The following is a 21,008-nucleotide window of genomic DNA, read 5'->3' on the forward strand; positions in this document are numbered from 1 at the left end:
ATTTAATTTGAATTTAAGATGAACAATGACTAACTTTTTGGTGCAAGCATGTCTCATGCAATATCTGGGTGTCTTGAATTTGTTTTTTTGCCAATTCTGGCAACTAAGAAATGTCATGTTCAATTCTTGGCTCCAGTGCTTAAACATCTATATTATGTGACTTTAAAGTAAGTTATTTGAGACTCTATCTTTTCTTCAGTTAAATGGGAGCAACAGTATTTCTAACAGCATTGTTGTGACAGTTAAATGAGACTACAAATGCATATAAAGTGCTTTGCACAGTGCCTGGCACCCTAGGGGCCCCGTGTAAAGTGGCAACTAGCAGTGCTATCAGAGAGCAAGCTGCAGAGTTAGCTGCTAGGCTTCACACATCCCACAGGAGGCCATAGCTGCTCCCTTTATTTTTTTCCTCTCAGAAAAGTACAGATAGTCTAGCTGATTTCTGAGAAGCCCAGACAAATGCTGGAATGCCCAAGTCAGTTTAAACAACATAGTGCCCTCTGGGAAGGAATAAAGGAGTGCATCTGGCCTTAGGTAGTCTTTTCTGCTCAGTTAATTGGATTCACTGAACTCTCTTTCACAATGACAAAAAGCAAATGTTTGGAATAGAAGACTTTCCTGAGTCTAGTAGAACACCAACATTTCAAATAAACATTTTGATCAAACATTTCATCACATAGATCATATTTGCCCAAAAAGAAGCTTCTGCACCTATGTGCACTGGTTTTCTCCTTCCCAAAATATTTGCTTGGCATCTTCTGGACATGGGTTCAGGACACCAAAAATGAAATTTTTCCTTTCTTTTTTCTTTCTTTCTTTAACTATCTCATTCTCATTTAATGATTTTTTTTCTCAATGTTTTATTTGGTTAAGCTGATGGTACCTGGTGAGGAATACTTCACTCTGAGTGAATGAAACATTTTACTATGTTCTTTGGTTAATTTCCTTATGTTCAAGCTAGGAACAGATTGAAACTCAGGATCTTTCTCCTTCTTCCCATCTTTAGCCCAAGTTGTGCATCTATATTTACCCTCTTCAATGGTTTCTTTATTTCAATTCTCTTATTTATTCAACAAAACTGTTTTCCAGATAATGCTTTAACCCCAGGAATACAAAGAGAAATAACTTACAGCCTCCTTTCTCAAGGTGCACAAAGCTTAGAAGAGACAAACAAAGGAGTTTGTCTACTATATGATTAAAAATTCGGTCACAGAAATATATGTCCTACATATCGAAGAAGTACAGAAGAAAAAGTACCAGTGGATGAGATTAGGTCAGATGGGATGAGGACAAAAGAGGTAATGATGAAGACAAGTTTTAGAGAGAAGATACAGGTTCGTTAAGAGTGTACAAATAGCAATCAATTGCCAAGAAGGAAAATTACATACATCAGAGAAAGTAGAAATAGCTTGGTGAAGCTGAAGGAATATATAAGAGTAGAAAAGATATATATAAGGTGTATATAAGACTAGAAAAATAGGCTGCCGTGGATTTTTAAAAGATTTTCATGTCATTCTGGGGAGTTTAAGTTCTACTCTACAGGAAATTAGGAATTTAGGGCAAGATTTGTGTTCTAGAAATATCAGTCTGTAGGTTCTGTGGAGGCTGAACTGGCAGAGAAAGATGGGGCAGGAAAGACAAGTATAAAGCTATTAAAATAATAAAAACAGAGGATGATGAGGGTCTGAACCAAGGTAGAGACAGTGAGAATGCAGAGGAGAGGATGATTTTAAATGTTATGTAGGAAGCAGAGTGAAAAAAAATTGGAGACAGGGAAGTCGTTGTTGATTCCTGGATTTCCACATCTCTCTGTGAGTCTTATAGGGAAATTGGATTCACACAAACATGCAAACACATACATAACAGACCAAAGATAATATGCCTCTCAAAATATACTGTATGTATACATTGCACTAAAGATTCCTATGCAAAATGCACCATTAAATGTGTTTAACCATTTATGAATCAGTAATTAATATTTAATTATGTTATTAATAGAACATGAAGCTAGAAAGCCACATGGCAATTTTCAGAAAATCTGAGATTACAGAATTTATACCCTACAAGAAAGTTGCCAAAGTCTATTAATTTCTTGAGAAAAAGCTGTTCATATATTAAATTGTATTCTAGCTACTATGCTAAATATGAGTACAAGTTAATATTTTCCCATTTCTTTTCATTATGATGTTTTTATTTCTAATTGTTTTATTAATTATTAAGTATATGCAAAATTATATTTAGAACATATTGAATCATAGATAATAATAGTAAAATGAAGATCCATATATTCTCCTACCCAGCTCTAGAAATGGGATATGGACAATACTTTGACCTTCTGGTGTGCCCTTCAGTAATCACATCAACTTCCGTTCACACACCTTATCCTTAAGTGACTACAAATCTGATGGTTTGTAATTAATTATCTCCTTACCGTTTTTCCAGTTTAACCAATATCTCCATGTTCTTAATCAATAGTTATCATTTTACATATAAAACAATTCTACAAATGTATTCTTAGTGATTTCTATCTTTTGCCAAACAACACATTCTTGTGATTCATCCATGTTGATGTGCTTATTCTTTGACTCTGATGTAGAGGATTTGTTATGAACATATTTTGATTTGTTTATCCATTGACCTGCAGATTGACCTATTATGAGTATTCCTGCTTTGAACACTCTTGAATGTGTCTCCCTATGCACATGGCACATAAGAATCAACAGCTCTCATTTGCTTAGAATTCCCTGTTATATCTTTTTCTACCTTTTAGTTTCAAAGATGTGAAAGTCCTTATATTTTGGGGATATCTCTTGTTAAATATATATTGTAAAATGATTCTCAATCCGCAAGTTTACAAACTTTTATATGTATTTATTTGTACATTTTCTATTCTATTAAGTACTAGTTTAACTACAAGAGAAAAATAAAAACTACTGTCAAATATAGGTGGAAAGCTGCTGTTGTAAAGAGTGAAATGTCATCCTACATTTAACAGGAAAAAAAATGAAACTCAATTAACATGATATTTATACCTAGCAACAAGTAAGGAACACTAGGAAAAAAGAGTATAGACAGATGTAGTTTATAAGGAAATTGTAGCATGTTATTTAAAAAGCAGTGGTTACTGGAAGGAATTAGAGCCCTGTCTGAGGAAGAAGGGAAAAGAGCTTATGGGATGCCTGGGTGGCTCAGTGATTGAGCCACTGCCTTTGGCTCAGGGTGTGGTCCTGGAGTCCCAGGATAAATTCCCGCATCAGGCTCCCCTCAAGGGGTGTGCTTCTCCCTCTGCCTATGTCTCTGCCTCTCTCTGTGTCTCTCATGAGTAAATAAATAAAATCTTAAAAAAAAGGAGAGAGAGAGAGAGCTTGTGCTTTTGGGGAAAGGCTTAATAGTGAAGACTAGAAGACTAGCCTAGTTCTGGAAGACTGCCTGAGGAATGCATGCATCCAGAGGAACGGAATGTGACAATAGACATACAATTGTATACTAGGCTAAGGTTGAATGAAATTTACCATAACTATGAATCAACAACACCTCAGAATACCAGTAGGTCTTGAATGTGTGAGGTAGAAGTATACGCACCACCATTCTTCTTCCTTGGACGAGGACCTTCTTAGGGCCTTCACACTGTCTGCTGACTACATAGAATTCTTACATCCCTGCCAACTAGCTTCACATCTTTCTATCAAAGAGACATTTCCATTTTCCCATTCCCATAACAAACTTGCACAATATTCAAGATCAGAAATTCTCAGTGTACCCCCAAATTTTTATCAAAGTATACAATTTATTCCTGTAACTAAACTGCTTTTGCTTTGGCTTATAAAAAAATTTTTTTTGTTGAATGGTCTGTGGAAGGGGTAGAAAGCGAAGAAGCAAGAGATAAGCACTGTACTATGAGGTCAGACTAACATCATGGGAAGGCAGAATGTTTACTAGGTTATATGAGACCTTAGCCTTTTTATTATATAATAGAGCTTAGTCTAGGTAGTAAACAGTTTTCAGAAAACAAAAACATGGAGCTAAAGGGGTAACAGCTGAGACACTACTCAGTTCAGAAGTTCATATGCTTCTGAACAATTGAAAGCAACAGAATGAGAGTGCAGAGGATGAATAGGAACTGTCTGAGGTCTTCCTGAAAACTTTAAATTACACACAGCCCATTTCAGTTGTTTCAAAAATAGACTATTGCCAGTGTCCATAGCTAGTTGCTCCAGAAAAAGCTTCATGAGTTTACATTGGCCTGTTTGGCCAGCCTTTGCCCAAAGAGCTGCTGAGAAGTCAAAGGCCCTGATCCTAAGCCTGGAGGGGTGGTTTGAAGATGAGGAGCTACAGCAGATTCTTGATGATACCTAGACCAAGTGTAGTTTTCAATATTAATCTCCAAATATCCCTCCGCTACTGAAGGAACTACATCCCCAGGCCAGTACAACTGTTCCAGGGTATGGAGCCGATTTACACAGAAATTCTCTTGCAGAAGACACCTGGGCTTCCTTTGGATAGAATTCAGCTTGGTCTTGATCTTGGATTGCTATTTCAAACTTGACTTTTGGACTCTGATAACCTGACCCTGCCTCTGGGAAGGCTGCGATTGGGTGATATGCATATAAATTACACTGTTGACTTCCTAATACCACCGTTCTGGCCTCTGTATTATTTTAAATTTTTTAAAAATATTTTATTGATAAAATAATAATAATCATCATGGACACTTGTTGATAATTGTGAACACTTTTATAGAGATGCAGTCTTATGATAATGATTACATATGAACATTGCAGTTTTTTAATCAAACCCAAATTCCAGCATTTGTAAGTATGCTGCAAATACCAAATGTCTGAGGCTCTCAGCAATAGATTTCAGCTCTGTCAGGGTAGTGACTGTGTCCACCTTAGTGAACAAAGGCACATGGGTAGTGCTAGAAAAATACCAATTGAATGAGTGAATGCTTTCCTCTGTCATGTTTTCTACTATAGCCAGATTGATAAATTTATTTGGGTTAACTCATTTAGGCTGATAAAAGGTGAGAACCTTTAGCTGGTGGTTAAATACTTAACAGAAACTCAAATCCTTATCACAAAGAATCCTATTCAGATGATAAGGAATTTCAGACAAAGGTGTCAGGATACTGGGAAATTACGAATAATGATAATATATAAAGTCAGCCTACTTCCTAAATCACAAAAATCAAAGACATGAGATTAGAAGGGAAAATATGTGGCAGGAATTATTTATTTTATGAATTGCTTAAATAAATATTAAGACATTCTAAAGAAAACACCATGCCTTACTAGGAGGACAGTGACAATAAACATAAAAAGCAAGAAAATTATGTAGTATGTTAGAATGTGTTAAGTGCTGTGGAAAAGATACTAGAGGAAAGGAAGGGAGTTCAAGAAAGCAGAACAAGGAAAATTAAAAATTCATTCATTCAATTTATTCATTCATTCACTCACTTAGCCACTCAGCCAGCGATTCTCAAGAATCTATTTTGTCCTCAGTATTCAGAATATAAAATGAGTTAGACATGGCCCTGCTTAGTCTAGTTAACATATATGAACAACATGAACAGCCAAGCTGTTGTTTGTAAATTCTCTAATAAAAATGGGTATAGAGTGCTATGGTGACTTTCAATAATAGCTAACAATTCAGGGAAGGCTTCAGAGATAAACACTTTTTGCATTAGATCTTAAGAACTGGGTAAGATTTAATCAGTTGAGAGGAGAGAAAGGATGTTCCAGGCAACAAAGACAACTAGTGAAACAGCATGGAAGGAAAATAGCAATTCAAGGAAAGGTAAAAATTTTGTTGTAGTGAAAGCATAATTACTACAGAAAGCTAATAAGGGGGCGTGTGGTGGAGTCCAGTAGGGGTGAAGGAGTAGCTTTACAGCAGATGAACTTGGAGAGGAATCCATCTAGCCAATATTACAATAAGAGTTTCTACATACACTGAATGCATTTGTATGCTGCCCTGTATTTTGATCATATGAAACAGCAGGCTTAAAAGTACTGTGGAACAAAGCAGTATACTTTTGTGTTTACCATGGGTGTGCTTGGCTTTAACTAGACCCAGAATACAAAAATCCAAACTTACAAAACAGATAAAATAGGATGTGATTATTTTGTGAACAAAGGGATTCTTAACTTTATAAAAGGATTTACGTTCTTTGTTCTCAAGTACAAAAGTAGTGCCTGAGCTTGCCAACTCCCTGGATGTCAGGAGTCTCCCATAATGGAGCTATTCCTGACATACTCTGACTCTTCAGTAGAACGATTTTTTTCTCCTGCTTTGTTTTTAAAGCTAATATATATACATATACATATATATATACACACACACAGCCAATTCTATATAAGACATGAATTTGTTTTTCAATATTTTAATAAACATTGTGTTTAGCTCCCAACCCTCCTCTCTCTTACCTATAAACAACTGAAAGGCAGAAAGGGAAAGGATTCAAAGTAACCTCCATAAGGTCAGAACAGAACATTTGGGAGTTGGGGCGGGAAAAGTGACAAATGAAGTTCATAGTGGAGGTGAGGGCCCCTGAGTTTGTAGGAGATCCCATGGGGCCATTGACACTGTGTAATAATTGCACACAGATTCCTGGCAATAATGGGGATTTGGTGTCCAGGAAACATGAGGAAGTAACTGAGATATCTGTATCTGGAAGATAAGCTTAACAAATTCCTTAATATAGTGATGTATTCGTGGAACTATAGTGTTGTCAGTCAGTGTCTTTATCAGTTCTTATTCCTAAATATTTCAACTTTTACAGAACTATTGTGTGCATTTATTTTTTAATTCAAAAGCAACACAAACAGGTAGAGGAATGAGAAAAATGGGTGAAAAGGAGCGGGAGATTCAGGGTTCCAGTTTCCGAATGAGTAAGTCATGGAAATCAAAGGCATAGCATGAGGAACATAGTCGATGGTATCGCAATAACTTTATATAGGGACAGATGGTAGCTACACTGGCGGTGAACACAGTATAATGCATAAACGTTTTGTACTCTTGAAACTAACATATCATTGTGTGTCAAATACACTCAAATAAAAAAATTAATTATTAAAATTAAATAAAAATAACACAAAGGATTCGGAAATGACCTCCTTCAGGTATGCTTACTGCCACACCTCTTCAAAATACTAGTCTTTATGCCTTAATTTGTTAAAGGCTCAGTTTAATGTTGGAGTTAATAGATAGTAATAATGTAAACATAATATTTAAATATACTAATAAGGGTTCATATACACAAACCATTTACCATACTGACCAAATATCTGTTTTTCCAAAACACTAAAATACGTGTGTGTGAGTGTGCATCTTCAATATCTAAAAGTGACATACTTAATGGCAAATGAAGGAATATTTGCCCCTTAATACCAGAACAAAAGGCAAGGATGTCTTTTCTTAAAACTCATCAACGGTTCTTAGCCAGTACAATAACGCAAGAAGACAAAAGATATTTTTTTAAAAAGACAAAACATAGAAGGATAGAAGTAAAATTTTCCTTATTCATAAATTATATGATAGTTGTTAGGAAGGACAAATAATTTTTCTTTACCTTCTTTGGTTCTTAGCTGAGATCCCCTGTATCAAAAGAGATTAATAGGAGAAAAACAAACAAGTTTAATAACAGGTGTACCTTCTATATACACTTACTTTCTATATACATGGAAAACTGAGTAATTCCCCCAAATGGCTTTAGCTAACACCTTAAATACCATCTTCAGCTAACTACAAAAGAAAGATGTTGGGAGGGGGGGTGATATGAAGGGAGGCCTGTTAATTGAGGGGTTGCCAGGAAAAGCATAGTAACAAGTAAGAGTGTGGTTGCTGTGGAGATCTAAATCCTTCCCTTCTCCATTGGTAAGTTTCTGAAGATTTAGTCATCTTTCTATTCCTTGTACAGAGACTGAAGAGACACCTTTATACATAGAGGTTCCCTAATAAATATAAATGTCTCTTACAAAAGGGTGACTTCTACTCTGTTTTCAGAGGTTCTTCTTGTGTCTGCACTTTCTTTAAAATAATAAGCCTAAAACAATTCTTATGCCCAAGGCATATCTGGGGTGGCAAAATCTGCTCCCCTTAATTGTCTACATAGAAAATACTAAGAAATATTGAAAAAAAAAGAAAGAAAAAGAAAGAAAGAAAGAAAGAAAGAAAGAAAGAAAGAAAGAAAGAAAGAAAGAAAGAAAGAAAGAAAAGCCTGCTAGGAAAATCAAGAGAATTTAACAAGGTTGCAGAATAAAAGGTCAATATAGTAAAAGTAATTGTATTTCTATATATTAACAACAAACAATTGGAAAATCAAGTTAGAACTAAGGCCAAATGCATTTAACAAGGTTTGGAGGAGGTGCCCCCATCCATAGGTGACATGTTCCAGGGTCCAGAGAGGGTCTAGTTGGCTCCAGCCATGAAGTCCTTGGTAGGAGAGGTGAGCAATCTTTTTGGAAGCTGATCCTTTGAGCAGGCCCAAAAGGATGGCACCTAATTTTTTTAGACCAACTGAAGAGCCTCACTTAGAACATATCTAAAAGGACCAATCCCCCAAAGGGGAAAGGAAGTGGTACCTTTGATGCCTATGCAGATTCAGCATCTGAACCCACCTGGTAATATATTTGGGTCCCCAGTCACTGCCACTTTACCTTTGGCACACCCAAATAAACCCAAGGATCACATGTTCTTGTGTGAAGGAGGAGACCCCAAATCAGCCCTTAAAACTGCAATGAGCACCTCATGCAGAGAAGAGCTGGGTGAAAAGGGCAGCCCTGGAGAAGCAGGCCTCATCCAGCAGCCCATGCCCAGGTCCATAGGTAATAGTCATAAGCCCGGGTTGGGCCCATCATCTCCTCACAGCAAAGTCCTGAACCTGTCTGGAGGCAAATCCAGTATCTCTCTTTACAAAGAGAGGGCTGCTTCCTTTGTAGCCAAACAAAACTCTAGAGAGGTAGGATTTCAAACATAGTTTTTTTTTAGCCCAAAGGAGCCAGGTGGGGAGATGGTGGGTTGTGTATCTGTAGGTGCTCTGTTTAGGCCCCATTGCCATCACAGAGTTGTGAAGGATCCCACCGACCAGACCGCTGCCAAGAGACATGTCCTGGTAGGGATAAAATGTGACTTCCTGTGTGCCCACTCCCTTGTAAACTGCAGATGTGACAAGACTCTATGAGAGGTGTGAGGGCAGGAGGTGCAAGGCCACAGTGCAGCCTGGTGATGGAGGACTGCTTACAGCCTCATTGCACCAGAGCTTGGCTGGCTGACCTGGGGTCCAGGATTCACTACTAACAGAGTATAAAGCCTTGGCAAGAAAATAAAAAACTACCTTTCTGTTGCTGTCATATACAGGAGGGAGTCAAAACACTAATGGTGGGGATTGAGGGTCACATCATTCCCCAGGCATGGTTTCTGACCCCAGGGCTACAGCTACTGGCTCCCAGTACCTCCTTTCCAGTTGGCCCCAAATGTGTTGCTCTGCACTCTTCTTGAGACACCTCAGTTGCTTGTCCTCAACAGCTGTTGACAAAAAAACTAAAAGTCATTCTCAGTCTCAGCTTTATGGAAAGATTTTGTGCCCAGATCCTCTGAGGTACTCCATTGCTGCCATCTAAAAGCTTGGCTAGATCTTATGGAGGAATCTCTGCCTTCCATTCACAGGTTCATTTTGCTGGGAATTATTCCCTTTTTCTTCTCATCAGCCTCCAGGAGAGGCCTTTGCCCATCACCAAGGATGTGGACAGCTCCTTTCACAAGTCACAGTTCTTCCTATTTGGAAGGCCCCATGACTTAAGCAACTTTAAAACTCTGTCCACGTGCATCCAGATAATAGGCTTATTTAAATCCTTTATCAATCTTACTTTATTCCTGTTGACAGGGGAAAGAAGAGATGCTCCAGAACCTTGCATTCTTAGGTTTGAATTTTCAATAATATCTAAAGAGCTATTCTAAAATACCAGCTTTACATAAGTGACTGGTGACTGATATGTTTCTGACACCTTTCTAGGAAAAAGTCATTTGCTCTGGTACAGCAAAGAGAAAGAAAAGTTTGCTTAACTGCTCTTTATAAAACTTTGCAAAACCTCTGAACCATATTCAGTTTCCAGAAGAGACCTGGAGACCTTAGGCCAGAAGATTAAGTAGTTTGACAACAAAGTCTCAAATGGCCAATTCCACGATTCTTGCCAGGAAAGATAGTGGGCTGGCCAATCATGTTGTTTTAAGTCATCAGGCAAAAATTTCTCCCAGCTATCCCCTAAAGGTCTCTTATACTTCAGTTCTTATATTTTACTCAAGTTGGACCACCAGTTAACAGAGGACGGGGTTTGGGTGGGGTAGCTATTGGTATGAGTGCCTACAAAGCTAATGCCAGGTGCTAAAAATACCTACATCGTTGTTAAAATTTTGAAAAGAAACAATGCTGTTTAGTCACACTCATAGTGGCCCTAGACACTTAAGTGCCTTCAGGAGTTATCTGCTGAGCTCCACCTCTTACATGTGGCCCATTGAAGGGATCTGCACATGGCTTTGTTAACCAAAAACAATTTCCCCCCTTTCAACTGCCCTGTTCACTCGGGAGTCAAGAAACTCATTCCATGCTACATTCTCAAGTACTTCCTGTCTCCATCCTTCAAATGGCCATATATAAGAAAGTTGTTTGGAATTCAGAGCATTTTCCCCATTAAAGAGTGTCATAAATGGTGCCTGGGGTGTAAGCCCAAACACACTAACTTGCTTAACAATGAATGCAACGTTCTAATGGTAGAAATGAACTGCCATTTGTGATTATGTTTTGTTTTGTTTTTTAATATGCAAGAAAATGATTTGTGAATTCCAAATTGGATTGCCAGGAACTCAGGCCTGGTAGTGCTGGCCCCTGTGGCTTCCTCCCTGCCCTCAATGTTCACACAGTGAGAAGAGCTCTCTAGTTCCGTCCACTGGCAGGTAACTTGGGTGGAGACAGGGAGGCAAATGTGGGAATGGCAGCAAACATGAACTGTAGGAAAAGCCTCTGTGCAGGGGAGACAGATGCTTTGCCTCTCTTTTCTTCCCATCTTTCCCTCCTTGGAGCCACAGAAATGGGTTTAGAGTGTCTGGTAGTATAGTCACTGGGAGAAGCAGGAGAGGAGTTTCTGCTGCTCCTGTGAGCCTGATGGGGTGGCCATTTATATTTGGGAAATGCTCTATACATTAGGGACTGCCTGTATTTGGAAGATTCATTAACTCTTAGCATCCTGTTCTCAACCTCTAAGCTGCATTGAGAAATTATTAGTCTGCATTTTTAGTAACTCTTAAAACTTTTTTTATGTGCATTTGGTGCCGACTATTTTCTAGAGCTGTATCAAAAACAAAAAAGCCTGTATCACATCACAATGTAGTTTTGAAAGGGGCATTTTGTTTTTACAAGGAAAGATTGGTCATAACTATTGAATCATGTAAAAAAGAAAATAATTCAACAATGTTTAATTAACACTAAAAGAATATCTAAATAAGCAGAGCAGAATGATAAATCATTTTAAAACAATGGAAGACTCAAACTGTTAAAGTGTTCATTTTCCCCAGATTAATCAATGTATTTAATGAAATCTCAAATTTTTAGTAGTCTTTTTGTTGATGAACTAATTCTAAAATTGATATGGAAAGGAAATGTATTTAAAATAGTCAAAATCCTGAATAAGAACAAAATTGGAGGATGTACATTGCCTGATTTCAAGACATATAATATGGCAGTAATTCATGACAACAGTCATGATAACATTGTATTGATATAAAAATACACCTACAGATCAATGGAATAGAATAGAGATTCCATAAGTAGATCATACATGTATAATCAAATAATTTTTGGAAAGGTGTCAATTCAATTCAATGAAGGAAAAAGTCTTTTAAACAAATGTGCTAAAGCAACTGGGTATCCCTATTGAAATTAATGAGCCTCATTCCAGTTTCACATTATACACAAAATTTAATTTGACATGAACCAGACCTAAATGTAAAAGCTAAAACTTAAACTTCCTAGAGGAAAACTTCATAACCCTAAAGTAGGCAAAGATTTATTAGATAAGATAACATAACGTTATCAAGATTTATTAGATAAGATAACATGATGTTATCTAGAGAACAAAAAGGCCGTCCATTGACTGGGAGAAAATATCTGTGATATGTGTATCTGACAAAAAAAAAAAAAAAAGCTTGTATTCAAGTCATATAAACAATCACTATAATTCGATAATAAAAAGTCAATCAATCTAATAAAAAATAGGCACACATTTGGACACATACACACAAAAATATCCTTCACAAAAATCTTCATTTCTTTTAACTGTTACCATGATAGCTTAAGCCCCAGGTCTTTCATCATTATTATTTTTGGTGGTAACAACCCAGTGATAATACCCAAGCAGAATCTTCTGAAGCGGAGGCAGAGAAGCCCCACATATAAAGATAATAAGGTTTTAATGGCTATTCTACTCTTGAACAAACCCAGCCCATTACAGAGTTATCATTTAGCTTTATAGCATCACAATCATATAAAAGTTAACTGTAGTGCTTCAAGCTCTTTCCCTTATCCTGGAAATTTTCCCAAGGCTATCCATTGAAGAGCAGATTGATCTCCTATCAAACCCAACAGGATTGGGATAGGAATTTTACATTGATTTAACCAAATAGACTGACAAAACATAACCCCTTGGATAAACAAAGATGTATCTAGAAAGGTTATTGTATTAGTGCATTTGAACACTAAATCTAATCAGAGCATAATTATTTAATTACTGTTTTATTATACAGGTAAGTCATGTCTATTTAATCAAGCCTCTTAAATCCCATTCACACTTACATGATCCCACAAAAGAAGTTCCTGTTAGTTTTCTTAATAGAGGAAAAGCATATAGGCATAACTCAAATTACAGAAGTACCACCCTCAAATTTATAAACCATATTATTACAACTGAATACATTTCATCCCCATTAATATTTTAAATTTGAACTCTTTCTCTGAATGTGAAAGTAATTCATGCTTGTAAGAAAAAATAGAGTTAGCAAAAATGTAAAGGAGAAAAAATATCACTTAATCCAGTGATCCAGAAAAAAATCATTGTTCAAATTTTCAGTGCTACTTTTTATTATTTTTCATAACTTTTTGTTTGTATACCTGAGATCATATAGTGACACATTTTTATGCTGCCTTTTTTATTGACCAATACATAAATTATATACATTAATTACCTATTTAGGCTTAAAATTGGGGTAATTTTATGTTACATTTTGGACAATTTTGTTTCACATTTGGAAAACTAGGAAAACTGAAACAAAAACATAATTTCTAACAGCCAGGGGATGAGTTTTATTGTATGTTGTATTTCCATCCAATTCTTTTTCCATGCTATTATTCCTACTTAGCATATGTATGAAGTTTTAGATTCTCAACTAATTTAATAACTATATTGTACACATTTTATTACACTCCTTACTAGACTAGACACTGTAATTTTAAAAACCCATCAAATTGTTTAGTGATATATAGTTCTTGTTATATTAATTTCCATTTCTTTGTTTCTAATGAGGTTAGATATGTTTTTATACATTGTTTGGTGTTTTTCCAGTGAAGTACTACCATTTTCTTAATAATTTGTCATGCTTTCTTTGAAGTTAAGGATACCATCTTTTTTCTGGCATATCAGGTACAAAGAATTTTCCCACTTTGCCTTCTAATATGCTTAAGCTTTTGCCATTCCCATTTTTTAAAATGATCAAGCAATCCAATAGATCTCCAGTTGTAATTTTATATATTGCTTTCAAGTTTAAAAAGCCTCTACATATCCATCCCTTTGTTGATATCTGCTTACATTCCTTCTTTTTAATAACTATATTTTCTAGATATGTCCATTAAAAAACTCTACATATTTATCTCTTCACTTTATATTTTTTCTATTTGTGAATCCATTAGTTTTTCTTTTCTTGCCTTCCTTACGGCTGCCTTCTTTAAAACTTTCTAGCTTCTCAAATAAGATGGTATCTCATTCATTTATCTTTCTTAAATGATAACCCATAGGGATATAAGTTTACTTTTGAATATGTATTTTGGACTATCCTAGAAATTTTGATATATAGGATTCTCTTTTTAATTATTTTCTAAAGACATTTTAATTGCATTTTTATTCCCTCTTTAACTAAATTGCTATTCAACGGAATCTTAATTTTTAGTTTTGTGGATATTTGGTAAAAAGATGTAAACTGGCCCATCTAGTTTCCATTTTTATTTAAATTGAGGGTTTTCTCATGGCTTTGAATATGATTAAGTTTTATAAACATTTCCCACGTTTGACAACATATGTATTTTCTATCTGTGAGTATAAATTTATATTGTTAACAAGCATTTGTGCTTATTTACTTTGTGTCTTAATTTGTCAAAGTACTTAGCTGAAGCACCTCACTATAGTGGTTTTTGATGTCAAATTATTTATAATATTTTTCTTGCTGTATTTTATGTGCATGGAGATTTATTGTTGTTATCCCTTCACAATGAATTTTATCAAGTGAATTACCTACTGTCCCATTCAATGCTTTTTTTTCTCCTTGAGTTCTACTTTGATATTATTATTGTGACTTTTGCTTCCATCTCTTTTTTTTTTTTTTTTTTTGCATCTGCTATTGAGAGCCAAGTTTAACTCACAGGTAAGTGTCATAATAAATATATTTAATCTTAGTTCTATTATTTTATGCCTTCTCTATTTTTCTTTTTTTTGTATGTGTGTGGCTTACTAGGTACCTTGTATTTTTGTAGTTTTCTTTGCAGACTTTGTTTTATTTGTTTTTACCCCCTACATTTGTCAAGTAGAAATTCTATTTTTTAGTTGTACTTGGAGTTGTCCATAGGGTTAACAAATGTTTAGATTAACTTCTTACTTTCTGAAAGTAATTACTTAGAAATATGCATTTAAAATAGATATATTTAAACTGAAGACCCAAATGATGCTGTACATAGTTGGAATAGGGCACAGCATAATGTATGGCTGCTATATCTCAGTAAAAATCTGAAAAATGTAACTATTATGATAACAGATTTATGGTTTGTTAATAAAAATATTTGTTATAATTGCAATTATGCTAGAATTCTTAGGAGGAACAAAAAAAAATGAATCAAAGTGATGATTTTCTTGTCACTATTTTCCCAACAAAATGTTATGATGTCCTTAGGGTCATGTTGCACAAGTACCAGCCATATTTCAACTTATGCATTTAAAATGTATTTAATAATTTCCTATTGGGCAGCCCAGGTGGCTCAGCAGTTTAGCGCCACCTTCAGCCCTGGGCGTGATCCTGGAGACCTGGGATGGAGTCCCACGTTGGGCTTCCTACATGAAGCCTGCTTCTCCCTCTGCCTGTGTCTCTGTCTCTCTCTCTCTCTGTGTGTGTGTCTCTCATGAATAAATAAATAAAATCTTAAAAAAAATAATTTCCTATTATGTTTGAGGGACTCATGAACAAATTATATATGGTTCCTACCATTATGAAACATACAGCCTACTTGGGGACACAGATAATAAACAAGTAAAAAAAAAGAAACACACAGATGCAGATGCTCACACGTGTGCGCACACACACACACATACACACATCCCTTAAATCTTCTGAAAAATTTTCAGATGTATTTTAAAAAGAAGCTTCATTTATTAAGTAATATATGTGAATAAGTCCATATATTAACATGGCAGTTCTAACTTAAATTTTCTCTTCAGTGATGCTTTATTTCCACTGCTTGCCTTCCAGCTAGTTATAATCCTTAATATATTCACTTGAAATTTCCTGTAAGAATTTTTGCTAATGTTTAATACATTGTCTTTCACAGAACATGATATAACTTAGAGATCTTTTAGGCCCAGGGTGGTAAATATAGGCATTAATGTCACACTCCCACCTTCCAAGCCCATGGCAGACATTGGCCATCAATATTGATGGCCATTTATTTTAATGCTGAATATAGCCCAGGAATCACTTTTACCTTAGCATTCCAGTTTGTACTAACCACCTGAAGTTTTTGAACATGAGATGGGACCTTTTAGAAAAATTCCTGTTTTGGAGTCAGCAAACTCATTGCTAACTAAACCTTAAAAATATAAAGTAATTAGTAATTCCATATTTGCAAGAATCTTCTTGAGGAACGATTTTGTGTCAGAATTTTCAAACAGGGATTAATTTGAAAGTGAGACAAATCAAATGTCTCTACCATACTGGTTATTCTTAGCCCTATGTCTCTTCCAGCTCAATTTTTAGGACTATTATTTGGAGATCCTGAACTAGAACTGTGGCATTAGGGCATCTGTTCCCTAACTATATTATCTCAGAACAACATTCTCTTTCTTTTGGTTCAGATCCTTTCTTCAATTTCTTTTTTTTCATACAACTCGCTCTTCATTTCTCATGACATTAAGCATGATGCTCTATTATAACCACATGGCAATGTGAAGTCTAAACATTAAGGTGTCACAAAAGGCTTATTTAAGAATAGACATTGCACAATTGAGAGCTTTACTGTTTATTCAACCAGTATTTATTGAGCATCTTCTGTGTTACCTTTAACTTTACTTGTATATTGGATTCATTGGATTCATTGGAGGTCTTGGGCTTATCAACTTATCTCAAGAGCCTAGTACATTGCCTCCCACTTGAATCCAGCTTTGACCATTATTGGCAAGTATTTCTATAAGAGGCGACCACTGGCTAATGGACCGGTCATGGCAGGCAGCCCTGTGTTCCCCTCTACTCTGGCTCCCCTCAATCAGGCTCTCTTTGATATTTTTGGCTGGAGAGGAAGCTTTCTAATTCTTGGGGGCCTCCTACTAAACTGCTGTGTAGCTGGAGCCCTGATGCGACCAATAGGGCTGCCACCAACCAGTGCAGGGAAAGATAGGTCTAAAGTATCCCTTCAGGAAGCTGGAAAATCTGACGAGAAAAAGGGAACAGGTGATACAAATACAGACTTTAATGGCAGAAACCCTAAAGAAGAGAAACCATTGGTTTTTCAAACAGTTGAGAAACAGTTGGACTTATCCCTGTTTAGCCACAGAGGCTTTCTACAATACCTCTCTGGGAATGTGATCATGGTTTTTGGGCTGGCTACTCCTTTAGTCTTTCTTAATAGTTATGCCAAGAGTCAACATTACTCTAGTGAGAAGTCTGCCTTCCTTCTTTCTATTCTGTCTTTTCTCAATATTATAGCCAGACCTTCTATGGGACTTGTAGCCAACACCAAGTGGATAAGACCTCGAGTTCAGTATTTTTTTGCAGCTTCTATTGTTGCAAGTGGAGTGTGTCATCTACTAGCACCTTTATCCTCTAGCTACACTGGGTTCTGTGTCTATGTGGGCTTCCTTGGATTTGCATTTGGATGGCTCAGTTTGGTGTTATTTGAAACACTGATGGACCTCATTGAATCCCAGAGGTTCTCCAGTGCCGTGGGATTGCTGACCATTGTGGAATGCTGTCCTGTCCCCCTGGGGCCACCACTTTTAGGTCGTCTGAATGACATCTATAGAGACTACAAATACGCCTACTGGGCATGTGGCGTGATCCTAATTATTGCAGGCATCTATCTCTTCATTAGCATGGGCATCAATTATCAACTTGTGGCAAAAGAGCAGAAAGCAGAGAAGCAGCAAGAGAAGAAGCCAAGAGAAGTTATTAAAGCAGCAGAATCTATAGAATAGAGAGGCCCATGCGGCCCTAAAGAGAAGAAACATCTCATCTGAATCATGGATAACCAGAGGAGCTTTGAACCAAAAATACCTTAAAAATTCTACTGAATCATGTTCTGTTAGTGCTGCTCACCACAGCCAGTGGACATCTGTGTGGAAGTCATACTGATGAGGGGGCAGAAGGCTAGCTGAGGACAAGCATGAGCTGATACCCCCAACCTTACCTCTCCTGGGTGGGATATACGTAACATTCCTCCAGGGAGCTCCCAACTGTCTTAATGTGAATGTCTTGCTAGAGAGAAAAGCAACCTTAACTTGATTATGGCAAGGCCTCCAGTATCTTGTAGGTCCTCTTTAGCATAGGAAAGTTTTTTTGAAAACCTTCCTTTTTCTGATCTCTCCCAACTCCCAAGTATATAATCAGCCACCCCTCACAACCCAGGTGCAGCTCTTTCTGCCCATGGGTCCTGTCCCCATGCTTTAATAAAACCACCATTTTGTACCCCCCCCCCCCAATTTTTTTTTAATCTTGAGATAAGCATTTAATAGACTTGAAAAGCTTTCAAGCCATTGTAGGGCTTTCTAGGCAGACAAGGCAGAAATGGAGCTAAACAATAAAGTGGACAGTAAACTATGCTATTAGAAGGTGATTTTGATCTAAAAAAGAGCAGAGCAGATGAAAGATATTGGGAAATACTGAGATTGGGGGTGGGTGCACTTTTAAATAGGGCCTTATAGAGAAGGTGAAATTTAAGCAAAGATTTGAAAGAGGTAAAAAGTTAGCTGTGCATACAGCTGAAGGAAAGATGTTACAGGCATAGGAAACAGGAGTGGGCCTGGTGTGTGTGAAGAACACCAAGGACACCAATGTGGCTGGAGTAGGGCAAGCATGAAAGAGAGTAGGAGATGGCAGGGGAGGGCATGTCACTTTGCACAGACGACCAAAGTGGTACACAAGAAACAAAAGATATTAAATATGTTAATGTAATTACCCTTACTTTAATTAAGTATAGTTAGTAGGTTTTACACCAAAGGACACGAGGAACCTGATTCCCTACAGGAATCCCTTCTCACTTTTAAGCCCTTTTAAAACTTACCCCATCACTCCTTTAATTAAACAAGACTCTCAGAATCCTATTATTTGAAAATTTTATTTCCCTAGTCTTTGCAATCTGCCTTAACCTTACCTACCTCTTTTCTAAATGCAACCTGCGTAACAAATTTTCACATTCAGAATTTGTGTTTTTCTACATCAAACATAATTACCTGTGAAGCATTTTGTGATATTCCTGCAAAATAAATTATACTGCAGTGCATTTTGGACTCCAAGCATTTCCTAAGACAACTGACTTGAATTCATTGCATCCTTGGCATATGAACTGAAGTGGACATCATTAAAAATGCTAAAGGTGCCCCATGTGTTCCCTTCAGACTTCTTTGCTAGTGATGACACACGGTGATGATTTCATGCAAACTCAACCGGTCATCTAAGGGTTTCTGTATATTTTCTGCATTTGTTGCAAGAGTGAGTCTGAACTCTGAGGGAAGCAGAGTGATGCCTGGAAATTCAACTGACATGAGAAAGACATAGCCCTTCTCCCATGCCCCCCATCCCTCCAGAAGTTAGCCATGCACCAGCCTTGCTCCAGAGGACACAGCATTTAGTCACACTGTGTGCAACTAATGTGTAACACAGCAACTCTCAGCCAGCACTATGGAGGATACACTAAGATAAAGCAGCTCTCACATTTTAGCATTTGTGTGATTTTTTTTTTTTTTTGGATGTGCGATGTTTTATAAATTTCAAAACACACTCATGATTTTACCCTGAAAAGCTGCATAATATGCTGCCTTTAGATTTTCTAATTGGAAATAATTGGAGAGCCAAAGCTTACATATGTAAAATAGACAATAATCATGTTCCAAACTCTGCGGTCCCAGCCATAATTGCATCTTATGGTGTGGAGTCAGCATAACCAGTTTTAAAACCTGACTTTGCCACTGACCAAATCCATGACTCTGGATAAATCATTAAAACTCCCTGTACTCAGTTTCCTCATCTGCAGGTTTGAAATTAATTGGAAATTAGCAAGAATTATGAAAGGAGAAGTTTAATAAGTACTTGCACTTTAGGGCTTGTCCCCTCAGAATCTCCCTTTTTGGATGTCAGCCATTATGCTGTGAAGATGCTTAGGCTAGACAACAAAATAATGCAAGGCCAGATGGAGGGAAGCCCTAAAGGTAAGAAGCCATGGTCAACGTTTCAGCCACAACAGATCTTCCAGCTGAATATACCTCCCTGAGGAACCTCAGCTATATTGTGTGGAACAGAAGAACCTATCCAATTGATCCCAGTAAACCCACATACTTGTGAGAAAAAAAATGACACATTGCTATTTTCAGCTACTAAGTTTTGAAGTGAATTGTTAGCAACAATAGACAACTGAAAGAGTCAACATATTCTTCTTTTAAATTAATATTTAAACCACTTAGAGATGACCATTGCAATGCATTTGTATTTAGACAATAACAAGTCAAGGAGAGAAGAAAGGGTCTATCACTGGACCTGGGAATGGTTATAGGAATTAGGTGTAATAAGGTGGAGGAAAAGAGTTATTAATATCTGGCAATAGAATTTCTCTTAGGCTCGGAAATGCACTTGTTTAGAAAAAAAAAAAAGAAAATTCCTTGGTAAGTATATCAAATAGGATTAGGTTTGGCAGCACGTAATAGAAAAAACACATATAACACAACAATGGCTTAAATAAGATAGATGTTTACTCCCCTTGCCTTCATAAACAAAACCAAAGGAAGACAGTCCAGGCCTGACATGGTAGCCTCCGGTTTTCTGGGACCCAGGCTCTTTCTACCCTGTCACTTTGCCATCTAACAGCTTTGCCTCACGGTCCATGATGGCTGGCCAGGCTCTGAAATTTAGGTCTGTATTTCAATTAGCAGGGGAAAAAACAAGGGTAGAGGAGCAGGGAATTGCACAAAACTTCTGTTTATATCTCAAGGAAACTAAGTTAAAAGGCCACACATAGCTCAAAGGAAAGAAGAGAAAGGTATTATTTTACATACCTATGCAATATGTGATAGAAACCCTGCATAGGGCCAATACCACTTCATAAGGGCTACCTTATTCAAATTACTTTGTGTGAAAGGAATATGCATGTGTGTTTGTAATTTGCTGAAAAGACAGTTATATATGAGAAGATGTGGATAGCAGAGTGCCACCAATGTGAGAAAAAAATCCCCAAAGTGGAAGTGGCCAACACAGTGTAAGCCTCCCAAAATTTTCTGAAG

General features: G+C 36.8%; 1 protein-coding gene and 1 pseudogene across 1 annotated transcript; both read left to right on the forward strand.

Annotated features, from left to right (window-relative positions):
- The first annotated feature begins 8,425 nt into the window (after positions 1-8,425).
- Positions 8,426-8,977, forward strand: LOC111093266 (annotated as a pseudogene).
- Positions 8,978-9,010: 33 nt separating this feature from the next.
- LOC119877756 (monocarboxylate transporter 1-like) lies at positions 9,011-17,714 on the forward strand. The gene is made up of 2 exons (XM_038581105.1): positions 9,011-9,112; positions 16,659-17,714. Exons 1-2 carry the CDS (start codon positions 9,011-9,013, stop codon positions 17,712-17,714), a joined length of 1,158 nt encoding a protein of 385 aa, XP_038437033.1.
- Positions 17,715-21,008: the final 3,294 nt, after the last annotated feature.

Source organism: Canis lupus, chromosome 30 (genome assembly GCF_011100685.1).
Source record: "Canis lupus familiaris isolate Mischka breed German Shepherd chromosome 30, alternate assembly UU_Cfam_GSD_1.0, whole genome shotgun sequence".
In the NCBI taxonomy this organism is placed as follows: Eukaryota; Metazoa; Chordata; class Mammalia; order Carnivora; family Canidae; genus Canis; species Canis lupus.